The sequence below is a fragment of the Acomys russatus genome, chromosome 13, assembly GCF_903995435.1.
Source record: "Acomys russatus chromosome 13, mAcoRus1.1, whole genome shotgun sequence".
Classification (NCBI taxonomy): Eukaryota; Metazoa; Chordata; class Mammalia; order Rodentia; family Muridae; genus Acomys; species Acomys russatus.
Genome location: NC_067149.1, coordinates 64253450 through 64271377, shown reverse-complemented (window position 1 = coordinate 64271377; position 17928 = coordinate 64253450). Strand labels below are relative to the sequence as shown.

General features: G+C 38.1%; 1 protein-coding gene across 1 annotated transcript in view; it reads left to right on the top strand.

Annotated features, from left to right (window-relative positions):
* The window catches only part of LOC127197593 (solute carrier organic anion transporter family member 1A5-like), a 50906-nt gene extending 37303 nt beyond the window's left edge, over positions 1-13603 (top strand). The window contains exons 11-15 of the mRNA XM_051155539.1: positions 1133-1298; positions 3213-3385; positions 6163-6227; positions 7222-7339; positions 12424-13603. Of these exons, the coding sequence (XP_051011496.1) occupies positions 1133-1298; positions 3213-3385; positions 6163-6227; positions 7222-7339; positions 12424-12643 (742 nt within the window). The 3' untranslated portion in view covers positions 12644-13603. The remainder of the gene's footprint in view (positions 1-1132; positions 1299-3212; positions 3386-6162; positions 6228-7221; positions 7340-12423) is intronic.
* The last annotated feature ends 4325 nt before the right edge of the window (positions 13604-17928 follow it).

Sequence of the window (17928 nt, the reverse complement as noted above, 5' to 3'; positions counted from 1 at the left end):
AGGGAGGAAATTCTGACAATTCATGGGCCTGCTAGTCTGCTAGTCTGGCATTTGCAGGAGCAAACAGGGGACTCTGTCTCCAACAAGGTGGAAGCTTAGCTTCTGACTTCCACGTGTGTGCTGTTGTACACATGTGCCTACACACACACACACACACACACACACACACACACACACACACACACATATCCCACATGCACACATGAGAGAAAAAGAAACAGAGAGAGAGAGAGAGGGAGAGAGAGAGAGAGAGAGAGAGAGAGAGAGAGAGAGAGAGAGATTAAAAGTAAATTCCTTTCAAATTTCTTAAAAATTGTAAGATTTGAATAATTTAAAATATAAAATAATAGGTAATTATGTATACATATATGTATATATCATCTGATTAGAATCTCTTTAAGATGAGTAGTTTTCCATTTCTTTGTAGATGGAAAAATTGAAACTCAAGGGGGATTAGTGAGTTTAAAGATGATGGTTTCCACAACACCAAAGTAGAATTGTACACACTGACTCCGCTCTAGTCATGTTGACTCCACACTTGTTTGAGTGACAGGATTTGAACTCAGCCTCTAGACTCCAACATTTTCCTCTTTCAATCTCACTGGAAGGGCTGAGCTCTTTCTATATCTCAGAAGAGCTTTTCTGATTACTAAAACCAGTTTGTTTTGAAAGCTAAATGCAGCATCTTTACATGGTAAAAATGCTTGCTTGAGTAGGCCAAAAATTCTGAGTTCAGAACTCCAGATCTTAAAGTATCTTAATCTTATGAGTGTATTGCAGATTTTGTTCAAGCCAATCCTCTTTCATTATTTTCCATCATGCAGATAGATGACAGTTTAGCCATCTTCAATTCAGAGTATTTTCCTATAAGGTAGGCACTTAATGTTTATTTTTGAAGTAATTCAAAGAAACAGTCATGCAACCAATGAAGTAGATAAATGGTGTGCTGAAAGCAGGACAGAGACCACACGCAGATGTTTAGATGACTTCTGTTTCTGCTCTGGAGAAGAAAAAACATTCCTCTTTATCTGTCTCCCGCCTGCACCATGTCTATGCTCATGAGACGAAGAGAAGAAAATAAAATGCTTGGGTACATTTCCAGAATCTGTAACATTATTTTAAATCATTTCAGAAATCAGCAGCCTCTACATGTGGAGAATAAAGTCCTTGCTGACTGCAACACAAGGTGTAGCTGCTTAACGAAAACATGGGATCCAGTGTGTGGTGACAATGGCATAGCGTACATATCAGCCTGCCTTGCAGGCTGTGAGAAGTCTGTCGGAACAGGAATCAACATGGTGAACACCCTTTCAGTGTTTGGGCTGATGTTTGCATAATGCATTAACATGTGCTGTGGCCTAAGCCTACATTTGCTAAGAAGCAAAAATAGTCATGTTTAAAATAGTTTAATATTTCTTGCCAATAACTCAGTTTAATCTGAATATTCATACTTGGTGCTACAATTCCTAGAGAGTATGTAAAGCCTTGACAGAGTCTGAGCATTATTTTGTAATTTTAAAGCAGTTAAGAAAATTATTCAAGTGATCTGAGTTAAAATATCTGGACAGGATGGAGAGATAGCTCCATTGTAAAGAGCACTTGCTGCTCTTTCAGAGGACATGTTTGGTTCCCAGCACACACATGGGGCAGCTCACAACGCCAGCTCCAGGCCATCTGACACCCTCCTCTGTCTTCCTCAGGCATCCACATGCACCTGTTTGTGCACACACAGATACAGAAGCATGCATGTAAATCCACATTAAAGTTGAAACTGTAAATTACTCTGACAGAACTTGACCTTTGTTGTGATAGGATCTTATGAAGCCCAGGCTGGCCTCAAGCTTGCTGTGTAGTTGAAGTGGACAGAGGACTTATCTTTTCATATTACGAGTTCTTTCTTTCTTTCTTTCTTTCTTTCTTTCTTTCTTTCTTTCTTTCTTTCTTCTTCCTTCCTTCCTTCCTTCCTTTCTTCCTTCCTGTACTTAATTATTTACTTACTTATTGTGGGTGTATATGTGCAGTATCCAGGTGTATACGCATATGGAGGCCAAACAGCAACCTCAGCTGTTTACTTTTAGGTCCCATGTATTTGGTGCTTTTGAGATAGGATCTCACTGGCCTAGAATTTGCTACCCCAGGTAGTTACTCATTTCCACCTTCAGAGCACCAGTGTTGCAAGCACATCCTCTGTGCATGCATTTCTCACATGGGTGCTGGGGATGAGCACTCAGATCCTCATGCTTGTGCAGGACTTTACTGACTATTATTTCCCTTGTCCCTCATCACAAGAGTTTGGCAAGATAAAGAATCAACCATTTTTCTTGCCTTAAACGTGTTATAATCCTTAGAGTTGGTTGATAATCAGAATTACATATAGATTTTGATTCTTAATCAGACCAAGAATAACAATTTTTAAAAGTATTGACACTATTGTTTAAATAATTTTTTTTTTGCTTGGGGACATGACTTTGTATATCAGTAAGCATCTAATCATTTCATCAACATTCTGAGATATGTTTTGTTTTAGTACTTAGTACAAGGAAGATACAAAGCAAAGGATTTTTATTTTTATTCTTTAAAAATTGCATGCAGTCTAGGTTGGCTCATTGAGTAATGGCATTTGCCACCAAGCCTTACCACCAGAATTATATCCTGGGACCCACATGGTAGAAAGACAGAAATAATTCTTATAACATACTCCCTGATTTCTACATGTATGTTATGACAGAAGCAAGTCCACACATAGATACAGGTATGTACAAGCAAACACATACAAACATGCACACACACACACACACACACATATACATATATATATGAAAAATCAAACAAACAAGCAAATAAATATAAATATATAAATAAATGAAATAATGTGTGCATTCACAATAACTGGTTTTAAAAAGTTATTCTGTATATTGAGAAAAATACCAATTTTTATAATTCACCTCTATATTTTATGATAGAATTCTTAAGTACCAAAAGAGAGGTGAGTATAAAAGGGAAAATTATCTGCTATTTTACTTATTAAGTGTTTTTTATTTAATATTGTTTGTGTTCAAACTCAGATCCTCATTCAAACTGTATGAGTGTTCTTCCTCTGAATTATGCCATTGGCCACAGCACTCCATTTTGATCCAACTAGCTGTATAGAAAATACTGAAGGTATTTTTCTTCCTACAATAGGACACTGGTTTTTGTTTGTTTGTTGACAGATGTTTCAAAACTGCAGCTGCATTCACTCATCAGGAAACTCATCTGCTGTCCTCGGGCTGTGTAAGAAGGGCCCTGACTGCACTAACATGCTGCAGTACTATTTAATCATGACAGTAATTGGTTGTTTCATCTACTCTCTAGCAGCCATTCCTGGGTACATGGTTCTTCTGAGGTAATAAATAACCCCTTCATTTAACTTTCTCTCTTTCCTTCTTCATAGTGTGTGCATATGTGAGTGCGTGTCTATCTGTGTGTGGGGGTGTGGGCTCCTGTGTGTCTATCTGTGTGTGTGGGGAGGGTGGGCTCCTGTGTGTCTATCTGTGTGTGTGTGGGGGGGGGTGGGCTCCTGTGTGTTACTAAGAACACAGGGAGGTCAGAAGACAACGTTGTGGACTCAGTTCTCTCCTTTAAACTTCTTTTTTCTCTTTTTTACTTATTATTATTTTTTACTTTTTACATATACATTTATAGTGTTTCACATATATACAATAAACTACCTACATAAAAAAGAACTATGAAACAATCAGGAATTAATAAATGCTACATTCATAGTGTTTTGGCTATTTGTATTTGGCAGCCTTGAAGAAAACATCTTTCCTACCTTGGTGCATCTAAAATTCTGAAATCTATCATATCTTGTTATTATCAACTTAAAACATCTATGTAGGCTTAAAAAATATTAACCCCTAAACAACTAAGCTTAATTGTAAAACTAAACTACCTGGTCTTCAACCCCATCAGAGACTTGAGAAGGAATAAAATTAATTACTTGAGTATACAGGAAGTACAGGTTAGCAGCTTCCCCAAGTGAGAAGATAACAGAGACAGTTTGCTGCTGAAACAGTCATATAAAACTCTCTATAACATTGGAGCATCATCTTCAGCCTTCTGGCCCAATATATCTGACAGACATATTTGTGAGGCAGGCACTATTGAGGACTTGCTTACCCCATCTTGGCATAGTTTAGCCTTTGACTCTGGCTGCAGCCAAGCTTGCCCATTTTTAGGCAGAATTCTGTCTGTGGTAGAAATGAAGATATTTTTCCCAGTGGCTAATTTGCCACATTCGAAGCCATGTCCCTAAGGAGGTTCTTTGATGCTTGTCATCTTCTTTGAGGTAGGCTGGGTGTTGCCAGAAGTTAACCTGTGTTATTCCTAGCTTGTTTTACCTTTTTCCTCAATTTTATTTGGGCCCATACAAAGATATTATTCACCCCAAATCAGCCAGAAGAACCTTAAGAGAATGATTGCATTTCCCTTAAGGGGGGTTGGGTAGGTTTCTGGTTGCTTTCTTGGGTGACAGATGTTTATTTTCAATGGGAGTTAGTTATTCGTCTTTTCAACTTCTTTTGGGGTAGGGTCTTTCTTGTTACTTCTGTTGCTATGCTGCTTGTGTACTCCAGTCTACCTGAGCCTCAAGGTCCCAATCAATTCTGTTTTCTCCTCCTATTTCACTGTGGTAATGCTGGGATTACAGATACACGCCATTGAATTGTGGTGGTGTTGTTATTTATTATTGTTGTTGTTATTTCTATTATCATTTCTTTTACATATGTTCCTGGGCTTGGAGTATTAACCTCAGGCTATCAAGCCTTCCTTTACCCACTGAGCCACTCCATCTATGCCCTTTAGATATTATTGACCATTTATTAAATTCATTTTCCCAAGAAAAGCCCTTGGAGTCACTTTTCCTAGAACCACAGTTCTCTAAGATACCTTTATCAAGACTCTTACACTAATAGCTGCTAAATTTAACAATAATTTAAAGTTTCCTGGAATTTTTCTTTCTATCCTGTCCTATTTTCTCCCATTATTAAGCCTAAATGAATGGCTATCTATGTTTGCAGATATACAGCAGTTTCCTAGCACTTCCTATAGCTTGGCTAACTGACTGACAGAGTATGAAACTCTCAGTGTAAAAGGGACCAGGCTCCCTTGGCATCCAGAGCTCAGTCTGTTTTTAACATAAAGTAACTCCAGAATACAATAACATATACTGTCAGACAATGAGGGACATGGGTACAATGATAGATGCTCAACTCTAACATAAAGTGAAGACGTTTTAGAGTCTTTTTTAACATATACATTTATATTATTGCACATGAGTAAAACTACATACAGCAGAAAGAACCACAAGACAATCAGGAATTATATAAATGCTACATTCATAGTGATTTGGCTATTTGTATTTGGCAAACTTAAACTAAACATCTTTCCTATCTGGTTGGGTCTAAATTTCTGAAAGGAGATTAATATCTATCATATCTTGATCTAAAAACATCTTAACCCCTAACCCACTAAGCTTAGTTGAAAGACTAAATTATTTCATCTTCAAACCCATCAGAGACTTGAGAATGGATAAAACTTAAAAGCCTGAGTGAACCTGGAGTGCAGGTTAGAAGCTTCCAAAATGAAAAAAATGACTGAGACAGTTTACTGCCTCTCTATTTTGTTGGAGCATCAATATCATAACCTACATGATAGATTCTGTCTTTGTTTATCAGTGATGCCATCTTTACCATATTTTGAATTTTTATATAATATGTGTTAGCCTTTTATATCAAAATGACAAAATGCCTTGCAAAGTACTTAAGAGAATAAAGATCGATTTAGGTTGTCGTTTTGGAAGTTTATGTCCATTAGGGTTAGGTATGGCAAGATGGTCACCATGGTAAACAGGAAACTATTCATCTAAGTTAGCAGACAGTGTCTAACTGTTAATTGGCTCAGCACTGCTTTAGATGGATGGAAGACAGAGGATAACTTTCAGATGTCCTTACTCTCCTTCCTCTGTGTGGGCTTAACAGAGGTAGAGCTATGTAATTCTCAGCTCAGGATGAAAAACTTAGGCATTAGAATCACGAGCTACCACTGTCATTGGGAGGCTGATAGGGCAGCTATGGATTTGCATTATGTACTTTTACTTATGTATGTATTATGTATTTTTAGGTGTATCAAGTCTGAAGAGAAGTCACTTGGCATTGGATTACATGCATTTTACATAAGAGTATTTGGTATGAAAAATTTCCCTAATACGTAAGACCAATATTAAGCGCTTATTAAACCAATAAATTTTCCCTGAATAAAAAGATAGCAACTATTTTGTTAACCCAAAACACAGTTCTAACTTCAAAGGGAATAAGGGTGGTTTCTTTTTTCTGACATAGGAACACAGATTCATCTAAAATTCAGGTTCTAACACAATGACAGTTGGTGATCTCTGTAGTGAGAGAACAAAGGAAGGCATTAATAATGCACTTCTCAAATAGATCTGTGTGAATGGCAGGTAGGATAGTTACAGCAAAGCAGATAATTCTCTGCTGTAGACTCAAGTGCTGTAGGACATAATGACATTCTTAATGTTTGCGTGGGTGGAGGGTAGTGTCCTCCTAAGGTTTCACGTGATAGTTATACAGACATGTGGTCCGACACAGGCATGGGGCAAGGGATGATTAATAAAAGAGGTAAAGATAAAGTATCTCTGGATCTGCAATATCCCAACTGTCCACATCCAGGAAAATCCAGTGACCTTGTAGCATCTTTAACTTAGGTGTTACCTGACCACTTTACCCTGAACTTCAGGTTACAAGGCTTTGTGTTTGGAAATTGCTACTTGATAAAAATGTTTCCCCTTATCTTTAAAGAACTTACCTGAACTTAATCACACCTCCTATATTCTAGAATATTCAAGAATACAATCAGTACGAAATGGTTTTTGTTAATTAGACATATAGAAAGCCATCACAAGACATTTTAGAAAATACATGAGGTTCATGATTATGAACTCAATGAATCATTTGTTCATATCTTATAAATAGTTTTTATTAGTTGTGATCTAGAAATTTTATATTAATTTATAACTCCTAAAAGTAAATTTAGAATTTTTATTCATAGTTTATTATATTGTCTTTTAATATGTAAATTGAAGAACTTTCAAATAAATTAACACATCTTTCTCTTTTCTTTCTTCCTGTCAGTGGGCTGATTTTTATTCTTTCTTCTTTGCAGCTGGCATTCCTGCACCAATTTACTCTGGTGCTTTGATAGACAGGACCTGTTTACATTGGGGAACTCTGAAATGTGGTGAGCCAGGGGCGTGCAGGATGTATGATATAAATAGTTTCAGGTAAAGATAACTTCTGTGACTTACTTTTGTAGTGCATAAAATGTCTTCACTCATATCTTTCATATTCTTCATTCATAAGATTATGTTTGGCTTCATTTTCAGAATGCAAATGGATGGCATAACTTTCTTATTTATATATTTTAATACTTTCCCATTATTTTGAAAGTGCTTGGTGTGTATGTGTGTGTGTGTGTGTGTGTGTGTGTGTGTGTGTGTGTGTGTGTGTGTAAGCAGGCCTTGGGATGACAGAGTCCCAAACACATAGCATGGCAGCATGGATTCTGGCCCCCACGCCATGCTTGCAGCTTGAATAGATAAGAACCCTCAGATATTGTAGTAACCTTTCAGTTTAAAAAAATCATGCCAAGTGCTGTAGCCAGAAGCTCTCTTGAGAAGGGATCTGCTATCTAAATTTGACTACTAGTCTCATCTCAGAGAACCCATAAATGCCTCACTACATTTGGTGGTTTGTTGACTCAATAGCACAGTACTGACTCAGTAGATTTTTGATACCTACCTGTTGAAAGGGATAGAGGTGAGGACATCCTATTGGGATTCTAGATGAGAGAAATATAGGAGATAGGAAAATAGATGGATCCAGAGGGTCCTAAAAACCTACAAGAAGAACACTATGATGGGCAGATCTGGGCCCAGGGATTCTGCTCGATCTATGGCACCAACCAAGGACAATATGTGCAGTCATCATCAAACCCCTACCCAGATCTAGCCAAGAGACAGAACATTCTCCACAGTTAAGTGGAGACTTGGGACTGACTTTCTGGCCATGACATATTTGGCCACATCCCCTTGATGGGGAGGCCTGATGGCACTCGGAGGAATGATAGCAGGTGACCAAGAAGAGACTTGATACCCTAGCATCATATTCAGGGGGAGGAGGTCCCCCTCAGTCACAGTCATAGGGAAGGATAATGGGGTGAAAGCAGGAGGGAGGGAAGAATGGGAGGATGCACGAATGGGAAAGCAAATGAGATGTAATATGAATAATTTCATTTTTCAATAAAAAAAGGAAAGTGTCAAAAGAGGGAAGCTGTTGCCTCACATAGAAATAGCTGGAACTATTGCTCTCAAAAAGCAGGAGACCAGGGAGCTCAGCGATCATGGTACATCTAGTTGGGTGTGGTTTCATGCTGGTGCTTTGTCTAAAAGCAGTTACCTCCATAGTTCCCACAACTCTCAGTTCTACACAGGCACCTACCACTAGCACTGTAGTGAACAACTGTGGCTTCCCTGCTGCCCCACCCCAGAAGTCATGCCAGGCTTATCTTCAGCCAGATTCTGGCTATTACCTTGCTTTCCCTCTAGGACAGCAGTCACCAAGGAAGCCTACCGAGAAAACTTGTTTGCTACAGACTGTATAGTACTCCTCCATGCTCCTAACATCCTTGTATCCAGAAGGAATTTTGTCTAGCTCTGTATGATTATACCTGCTCTGTTTCAGGACATTGTACTGAAAAATCCAAGCATAGAAAAGTGCTGGCCTGGCATACTCAGATAATCAAGTTTATTCCTTCCCATGTCTTTGAGGGAGTTGAACACCAGGTAGCTTAGTTTTACAATGAAGCTTAATTGTTTTGGGGTTAAGATGTTTTTAAGTCTACATAGGTGTTCTAAGTTAATAATAACAATATGTGATGGAGATTGATTTACAATCAGAAATTTAGATGCACCAAGATAGGAAACATGTCTTCTTCAAGGCTATCAAATACAAATAGCCAAAAGACTAAGAATGTAACATTTATGTAATTCCTATTGTGCCATGGTTCTTCTTGCTATAGGTAATCTAGTGTATATATGTGTAATAATATAAGTGTATATGTAAAATTTTTTTGAATTGAAAAAAATAAAATAATAAAATAAAATAAAAAAGAGAAGTGCTGGCCATTTTGCAGGCCCAAAATGTGTATGGCTGGGGAGGCTGAGATCCCATTCCTGGCCAGGTATCCCCATAATAACAGGGTGGAAGTATGCAACCACTGTCAGGGTATTTGTGCTGCCTAATGTTCCAAATGCCTCGACATCTGCAGAATGGTGGACTCTAAGCCAGAATTGTGAGCCGAATTATCCCTTTCTTTCTTAAACTGGTGTTTTCAGGGTCTTTTAGCCTGACTTTCATTGTCTCCCATAGGTTTGGGTATGTTGTGTCTTCATTTTCATTGAATTCTAGAAAGTCTTTAATTTCTTTCTTTATTTTATCCCTGACCCAGTGGTCATTGAATGTGAAGTTGTTCAGTTTCCATGAGTTTGTAGGCTTTTTATTCTTTCCTTTGTTGTTGAGTTCCTGATTTAATCCATGCTGGTCTGATAAAATACAAGGGATTATTTCAATCTTCTTGTATCTGTTGAGGCTTGCTTTGTGACCAAGTATATGGTCAATTCTGGAGAAGGTTCTGTGAGGTGCTGAGAAAAAGGTATATTCGTTTGTGTTCAAGTGAAATATTCTATAGATATCTGTTAGGTCCATTTGGTTCATGACTTGTGTTAGTTTCTGTATTTTTCTATTTAGTTTCTTTGTTCTGTACATTTAGTGTTTTGATTATTATATGTTAGGAGGATTTTCTTTTCTGATCCAATATATTTAGTGTTCTAGAAGCTTCTTGTATATTTCTAGGCATCTCTTTCTTTAGGTTGGGGAAGTTTTCTTCTGTGATTTTGTTGAAAATATTTTCTTGGCCTTGGAGCTGGGAGTTTTCTCCTTCTATTCCTATTATTCTTAGGTTTGGTCTTTTCATAGTGTCCCAGATTTCTTGGACATTTTGTATCAGGAACTTTTTAGATTTAACATTTTCTTTAACTGATATATCAATATCTTCTATACCTGAGATTCTTTCCTCCATCTCTTGTATTCTGTTGGTGATGCTTGTACCTATAGTTCCTGTTTTCTTCCCTCGGTTCTCCATCTACAAGATTGTCTCAGATTGTGTTTTCTTTATTGCTTATATTTCAATTTTTAGGTCTTGAGCTGTTTTATTCATTTCCTTTTCCTATTTGACTGTATTTTCCTGTATTTCCTTAAGGGATTTATTTTCCTCCTTTAAGGGCTCTATCATTTTTACAACCTCAAATTTATGCATGCTTTCTTGTGCTTCAGATGTGATAGCATCTTCAGGTCTTGCTGTGGTAGGACATCAGGTTTCCGGTGGTGTCATACTGCCCTATGTTTTGTTGTTTGTGTTCTTATGCTGACCTCTAGCCATCTGCTTGTCTCTGGTGTAGTGGGCCTGGTGGTTCCTCTGCTGGCTTTGTCCCAGATGAGTCCAGTAGATCAGGAGTCATCAGACAAGACAGTTCTAAGCTGAATGTTGCTCAGGCCCAACACAGGCCTCCTCAAGATGGAGGATGATGGGGGTTGGGCCCTGCATACAGCTCACCTCTGCTGGCTTTGGTGGGTCTTTGCTGTCAGTGTCTCAGGTGGGTAAGGCAGATGGATTTAGCAGCAGAGAGGGCTCTAAGCTGAATGTTGCTATAGCCAGACACATGTCTCTTTGGGGTAGAGGATGATGGTGGTTGGGACCCACAATCAGCTTACCTCTGCTGACTCTCTATTCTTAGGCAGTCTAGGATTTCCTGCATAAGGAATGGTATCATCAACTCTGAGCTGGGTCTTCTCATCTCAATTAATGTAATCAAAATAGTGGGCCATGGCCGTGTTCACAGGCTACCATAATCCACACAGGCCATCACTGAAATTTTCTTCCCAGGAGATCCTAAATGGTATGAAACTGACAGCACTATGCATCACAAAATATTTCCTATAAATATGTTGAGAACAGGAAGAAATACTTTCAGAGTTATTTAGAAATGTGCACATGTCCAAAATATGCATTTTCCAAACATGTGAAATCCAATAAAACCTTAAGTCGTATTTTATCAGATGTAAAAAGAAGAGATGCCTATAACAGTAGGCATGTTATTATGTGAAATGATGAAAGGGAAAAGTGCCTAACTGATTTCAGGAAACTTGTTTAGTCTTCATGCTTACACAGCACAAATTCAGCAAAGAAAAAAATTACTGGATAAAGAGATGGTTTAAGGCTTAAGAGCACAAATGGATCATGCAGAGGACATAAGTTCAATTCCCATAATGCATTTGGCAGATCACTAAATCCTGTTAATCCAACTCACAAATACCCAGGACTCATGAGCACACACACACACACACACACACATACACACAGAGAGAGACAGAGACAGAGAGAGAGAGAGAGAGAGAGAGAGAGAGAGAGAGAGAGAGAGAGAGAGAGAGAGAGAGAGAGAGAGAAGCAACAATGGCATACAGCTAAAAGTAATTTTTAAATTTTTTAATTATTACTATACATGCAAAATTCTACATTAAAATTAAATTGAAATAACTAATATATAAAATGACAAGTAGAGCTTATTTTAGACATACAAAGTTTCCAATATCACAAAAGCTATTGGCTTAACACAGCATACAAATGCTGAGTTAAAAACAATACTTGAAAAAAATAGCTGTATGGTGTTTTAACCACGTGTGATCAAAATTTGATTAAGTAAAACAGAAGAGTTCCCTTAACCTGATATAGGGTTTATTGGCTCAGTATTTGAGAGAACATGTGACAATGACAGAAGGGAAATGGTAGACAAAAGTGACATAATGGCAGAGAAGGCATGGTGGTGGAGGGTAAGGAGGCTGGCGCTGCATGCTCTGCCAGGAAGCCCCAAATGCTAGAAGGCCATAGTACCGTGCTCACTTTCATGGTAGAAAGTCATTCTCAGCTAAAACTTTCTAAAAACATTCTTATAGACACATGCACAGATTTATTTCTATAGTGATCTTAAATCCTGTCAAGTTGACAAAACAAAACAAAACAACTAGCCATCACCAAAATGAAATAAAATACATTTAAATTTTTATGATGGAAAATGCTCAACATTTTGACAAAAATAATTAACAACTCAGCCAAGTAGATTATATTAAGTTCATGGGGAAAATGGGCAGTGATGCTTTTCTTCAAGAGTAAAAAGGATCTGTAAGAATATTTTTAAAAATTAGCTCTCACTAAAGACGTTAAGATTTAATACAGATTAGTTCTTTTCAACAGGCGCATTTACCTTGGGTTGCCTGCAGCACTAAGAGGATCAAGCTTTCTCCCAGCATTCTTCATCCTAATACTTATGAGGAAGCTCCAACTCCCTGGGGAAATTGACTCTTCAGAAACTGGACTTGCAGAGATGAAGCTCACAGAGGAGAAAAGCAAATGCCTGGATGAGCACAGAAGTCCTGAGGTTGACAACGATGCAGAACTGAAAACTAAGATGTAATGAGTTTTCTACTGGCCTGTGCAAGCCCATGAAGAGAATGTACATCTCATTCGTTTTAAAGCATGAGAGGTACTGTAGGAACTCTTATTTTTAAGGGCTTCAAAATTTGCTTTTACTCATGATAAAAATATTTACTGATAGCAGTTTCAGAACTTTAGGGGTATCACTTAAGATTTTTCTCAGGGAAGACTTCCATGGCTACCCCCACACTGAACTTTAAAGCTGCCTTCATTTTCAAAGTTTTCTTTTAACTTAATTGAAGGAAGTGTGTGTTTCTCACATAATTTCAAAAAACTTTAAACATTTCCTATTTCCAAAGCACTATTTGTTTTGAATTTACACTTTGATGCTGGAGGGATTTAGTGCTGAAAATATGTAATCTGGTTGTGCCACATTGAAATAATTTGTTTAACTTTATCCTTTATATGTGCAAGATGTCTGCACAGGTCTCTAATTATTCAGGAGCTAACTCTGTCTCTCTGTTTTCTTTTTAATTGTAGACATTATGTTTCCAATATTAGACTTCTCAGTTGTGTGTCATCTCTTGCTTTCAATCCCTTGTATCATTGCTCATGTCCCAGAGCTGATCATTTTGTTTAGAACACTGACAGACATAATGATATTATTAAAGATCATGTAGCAAAGACAGTTCAAACTTTTTTCTAGCAATTCAAAGCTAGTCATGAAAGCCTTTTTAAAAAATCAAGTATTTGAAATAACTCGTTCTTTCAAAGGTCCTTTGTAGAGATTGGATTATATCTCAGTGGTACAATGATTTCCTAGTATGTGCCAGGCCCTGGGTTCAACCACAAGACAGAGTTAACTACTGACAGAACGAAATAAAATAAAATGAAATAAAAAACAAATTAAGACTGAGTGTTGTTGGAGGTTGGTCTGTTCGCTGCTCATATGAGTAGACTCACATCCCCCAAATGTTTGTAACCTTGCTTAAGACCTTATTCTTGTTTGACAAATAAAAAGCTAGCACACCCAAGCAGGACAAATGGGTAGATGTGACTAAGGTTCCTATGCTTTTGGTAGAAAGACAGGAAGAGAAAAAGGAAGGAGGCAGCCATGGGTTAGATGGAAGAGAAGCACATGGTCAGCATGGATGGAGGATTTGGCCCAGACAATGAACTTTAGCAAACATTTGGGATTATGGATGGGATATAGCTTGATCAAAATTATGGAAGCAGATGGTATGGGATTGGAGCATAGTATAGGATACCTGTCCCAGGATGGGAGGGAGTTTAGGGGATTAATATCTGCCCTGCCCCAGGTGAACTAAGGCTATCTTAAAATATAACAGGTGTCTGTGTTTCATTGATTGATAGTGAGTTAGAAAATGCTGCCATAATAATTAATTACAGGGTTAATAATAAACTCTTATTAGGCCCTACTTCTAAATTAGCAGCAACATATTGGAGCCAGCTAAATTCAAGTATCCATACCCCTTAAAAATAATACTTTATCATAGTTTGGCAGGAGGAATAGGTCCCAGGGAGATAACCCTAGCCATTTCCCAAACTTTACCTACTGGAAAGACAGAAAGGAAGAACTGTGTCTTAGCAATGGTTGGTTTTCCCCTCCAAACCTTCTGAAGTTCAAAAAGCATAGACTCTAGCTTTAACACACATGCATCCTTGCACCATAGCATTTCACAGACATCACTTCCAGCTGACTGCAGTCTCAACTCTCACAAAGCAGCAACGGCTGCAGATACCTGATGGGTTAAAGAGATGGAACTAGGAGCGTGTCAGTCTTCTATACCGAGATGGGCAATGAAATTAACTGCATAGATGAGAGAGAGAGAGAGAGAGAGAGAGAGAGAGAGAGAGAGAGAGAGAGAGAGAGAGAGAGAGAGAGAGAGAGAATGGGGCGGGAGGGGGGGAATACGTTGGCCCCTCTCCAAGGTGCCACAGCAGAAGGCTCTTAGATATTTTTTGGCTTCATTTTGGCTGTAGTTACGGGACTTGTTTGCAGTCTGCTTACTGGTGATCACAACTTTCCATACCTTCTCTAAGAAAGTTCAGGGAGAAAGTAGGGAAATGTGAGGCTAATTGATATGTGCATCTGCACACCTCATACATTTATAATTTGAGGGCTATATAATGCTTGTGAGAATTATGTGTTTTCAGAACAAAAGAACCTGATGCTGATGCTGGATCAGACCTGACAGAATTCATCCTCCAGGATGCTGAGACACTGACACATTTGTTCCAGTATCCTGCATGTTCCTGTCCCAAGTGCTTCAATTTCTGTTCCTTATCGGAACATGCTCCCAGGACAGCTTCAAACAAAGCTGCTGATCTCAATTGGTCCAGCATTTCAGACTGTCCCAAACAAGGCTATGTTATTGCTAGCTTATTTAACCCCTTTTCTTAACGATATTTGTGCATCTATAAAGGCATTCTTTACCCGCTAATCAGTAGATAATCAGCCTTAAGAATGATGCCTCATTTTCCTTAAGGGGTTTGGTAGGTTTTTGGTTGTTTTCCTGGGCTATGGATGTTTACTGTCACTGGCAATTGGTTATAAGGTATTAATGGTTTTATTCAGAGAAAAACGAGGTTGGACTCAGGGATTTTTCTCTTTTCCTTATCTTTATCTATCTTTCTTTCTAATAGAGATAGGGATTTAAGAGAAAGAGAGAATATAAAAAATATATAGAGATGATATGACAAAAACTATTGAATCTACTCCTAAACTTAAAACCTTAATTGTTAATCATAAATAAGGTTATTTTGTTATACTGGTATAGAATTAAAATTTAAGGTTGCCTTTTACACACACGTGTGTGTGTCAATATCGATATATTTTTAATCACAGGAATACACATCCTCGGTTTAAAAGATAGATGGTATTCATAGATATATAAGGTAAAATAGTTAGATAAACTCTTCAAAAACCTCAGAGATCTACAGAAAAATGACATTTAAATATGTTTTATTCCTTTAAGTATTCTTTGACAATAAGATATGTCAGCTTCTGGAAACACTTTCAAACTACCTCAAAGAAGATGATGAGCATCAAAGAACGTCCGTTTGGAGATGGTGTCACATGTGGCAAACAAGCCACTGTGCAAACAATGTCCTCATTTCTCCTACAGACAGAATTCTGCCTGAAATGGGCAAGCTTGGATGCAGGCAGAGCTGATGGCCAAACTCTGCCAAGACAGGATAAGCAAGTCCTCAATAGTTCCTGCTTCACAAATATGTCTCTCAGACATACTGAGCCAGAAGGCTGAAGATAATGCTCCAACATTATAGAGAGTTTTAGGTGGCTGTTCAGGCAGCAAACTGTCTCTGTTTTTTTTTTTTTTTTTTTTTTTTTTTTTTTTTTTTGGCACTTGCTAACCTGCCCTTCCTGTTCACCCAGATAATTAACTGTATTTCTTCTCAAGTCTCTGACAGAGTTGAAGACCAGATAGTTTAGTTTTATAATTAAGCCTAGTTGTTTAGGAGTTAAGAAGATGCTTTTAGGTCTAGATAGATGTTTTTAAGTTGATAAGTATATGACATATAATAGAGATTGATTTAGGTTCAGAATTTTAAACTCATTAAAATGGGATAGTATCTTCTTCAAGGTTGCCAAATACATTTTGATTAGACATTATGAATGTAAGTCTTACCTATTGCTTTTTATAATTTTTCATAATTGTTCTTACTGTACATTATAAAAAAATGGCCTTTTTAATTTAAACAAAAAGAAAAAGAAATTATTGGAGGTTGGCCTGGTCATTGCCCAAGTGGGCAGACTCACATAACCAAAAATATATGTAAACTTGCCTGCGTTTATTCCTGTTTGATAAATAAAAAGACAACCTGGGCAGGGCAAATGGGATAGGCACGGCGAGGGTTCCCACACTTTGGGGAGAGAGACAAGAATAGAAGAAGGAAGGCGGCAGCTATGTGTTAGGTGGAGGAGAAGCACATGACAGGCGTGGATAAAGAACATTAGCAAGCATTTGGGATTATGGATAGGAATTGGCTCCATCTGAATTACCAGAAGCAGATGGCATGGGGCTGAGGCAGGGTGTGGGATACCTGCCCCAATATGGGAGGTAGTTTGGGGTGTTACTATCTGCCCTGCCCCAGGTGAACCAAGGCTATTCTAAAATATAACAGTTGTCCGTGTTTCATTGATTTCCAGCGGGTTAGAAAATACCACCATAACAATTAATTATAAAGCTAATAATAAACATTTATTAGGCCCTACTTCTAAATTAACAGCAGCAGGATGTAGCATCAGATATTCTCAAAAGGCTAATCCTCATATTTGGGAGGCCTCTTTGGCCCAGTGTTCATTTTATTCATGTGTCCTCTGAGCACATGGCTATTAAATTTCAAAATCAACTTAGAGTAAATCCTTTAACACGGGGCCAACTGGATGCCTCAGTGCAAAGCAGTGTTTACACAGAGCCTGAGGAAGTGGTTGTGATCCCTGGAATCAACATCGTAGAAGGAGAGAACCAACTCTTGCAAGTTGTCCTATGCCTTCCACTCCTGCATTATTGTGTACCTGCCTCACCATAAATAAGTGAATAAATGAGAGAAATTAAAAGTTTTAAGAGTGGCTTTTGCCATAAAATTGTAATTAGCAAACTTGAAGATACACATTACAAACAAAAGAAGGTTATGGAAGTTTGAATGAGAAATGTTGCTCCTGCTCAAGCAGATGTTTGATTTCTGGTTGATAGCATTGATGAGGGCTGGTTAGGGGAGGGTTAAAGGTTCATACTCAGTACAGAGGTGAATCACTGGACTGGTCTTTGAGAGGTAAAAGCCCCACCCCACTTCCATTTCTCTCTCTGCTTTGTGCTTTAGATGACGATGTGAAACCTCAGCTTCCAGCTCGAGTTCCATGCCTGCTGCTTGCTGTCGTGACTCCTTTCCATGAGAGACCTTTTATCCCTCTGGAATCATGAACCAAAATAAACTCTTTCCCATATGCGCTGCTTTGTGGTCATTTATCACAGCAGCGAAGAGTAACTAATACAGAAGCTATCTGATTTTGTGGCTGATAAAAAGAGTTTAAGGAACAATGAGCTTTCTTTCACTTTAGAGCTGTGGCTCACGATGATAGCATGGACAGAACTACTCCCTTCTGTTCACCACCATTTTCTCTTCATAATGAAATACATGTACATCTCATATTATATCTAGAAGTCATATGTAATATAAAAATGGACTCAATCCCTAAAGATCAGGAGGGAAAAGGAAGGAAAGGTGAGGGATGCAGGTCCATACACTACGGTTATTTATGCATAGTAAAGTGAGACTGCC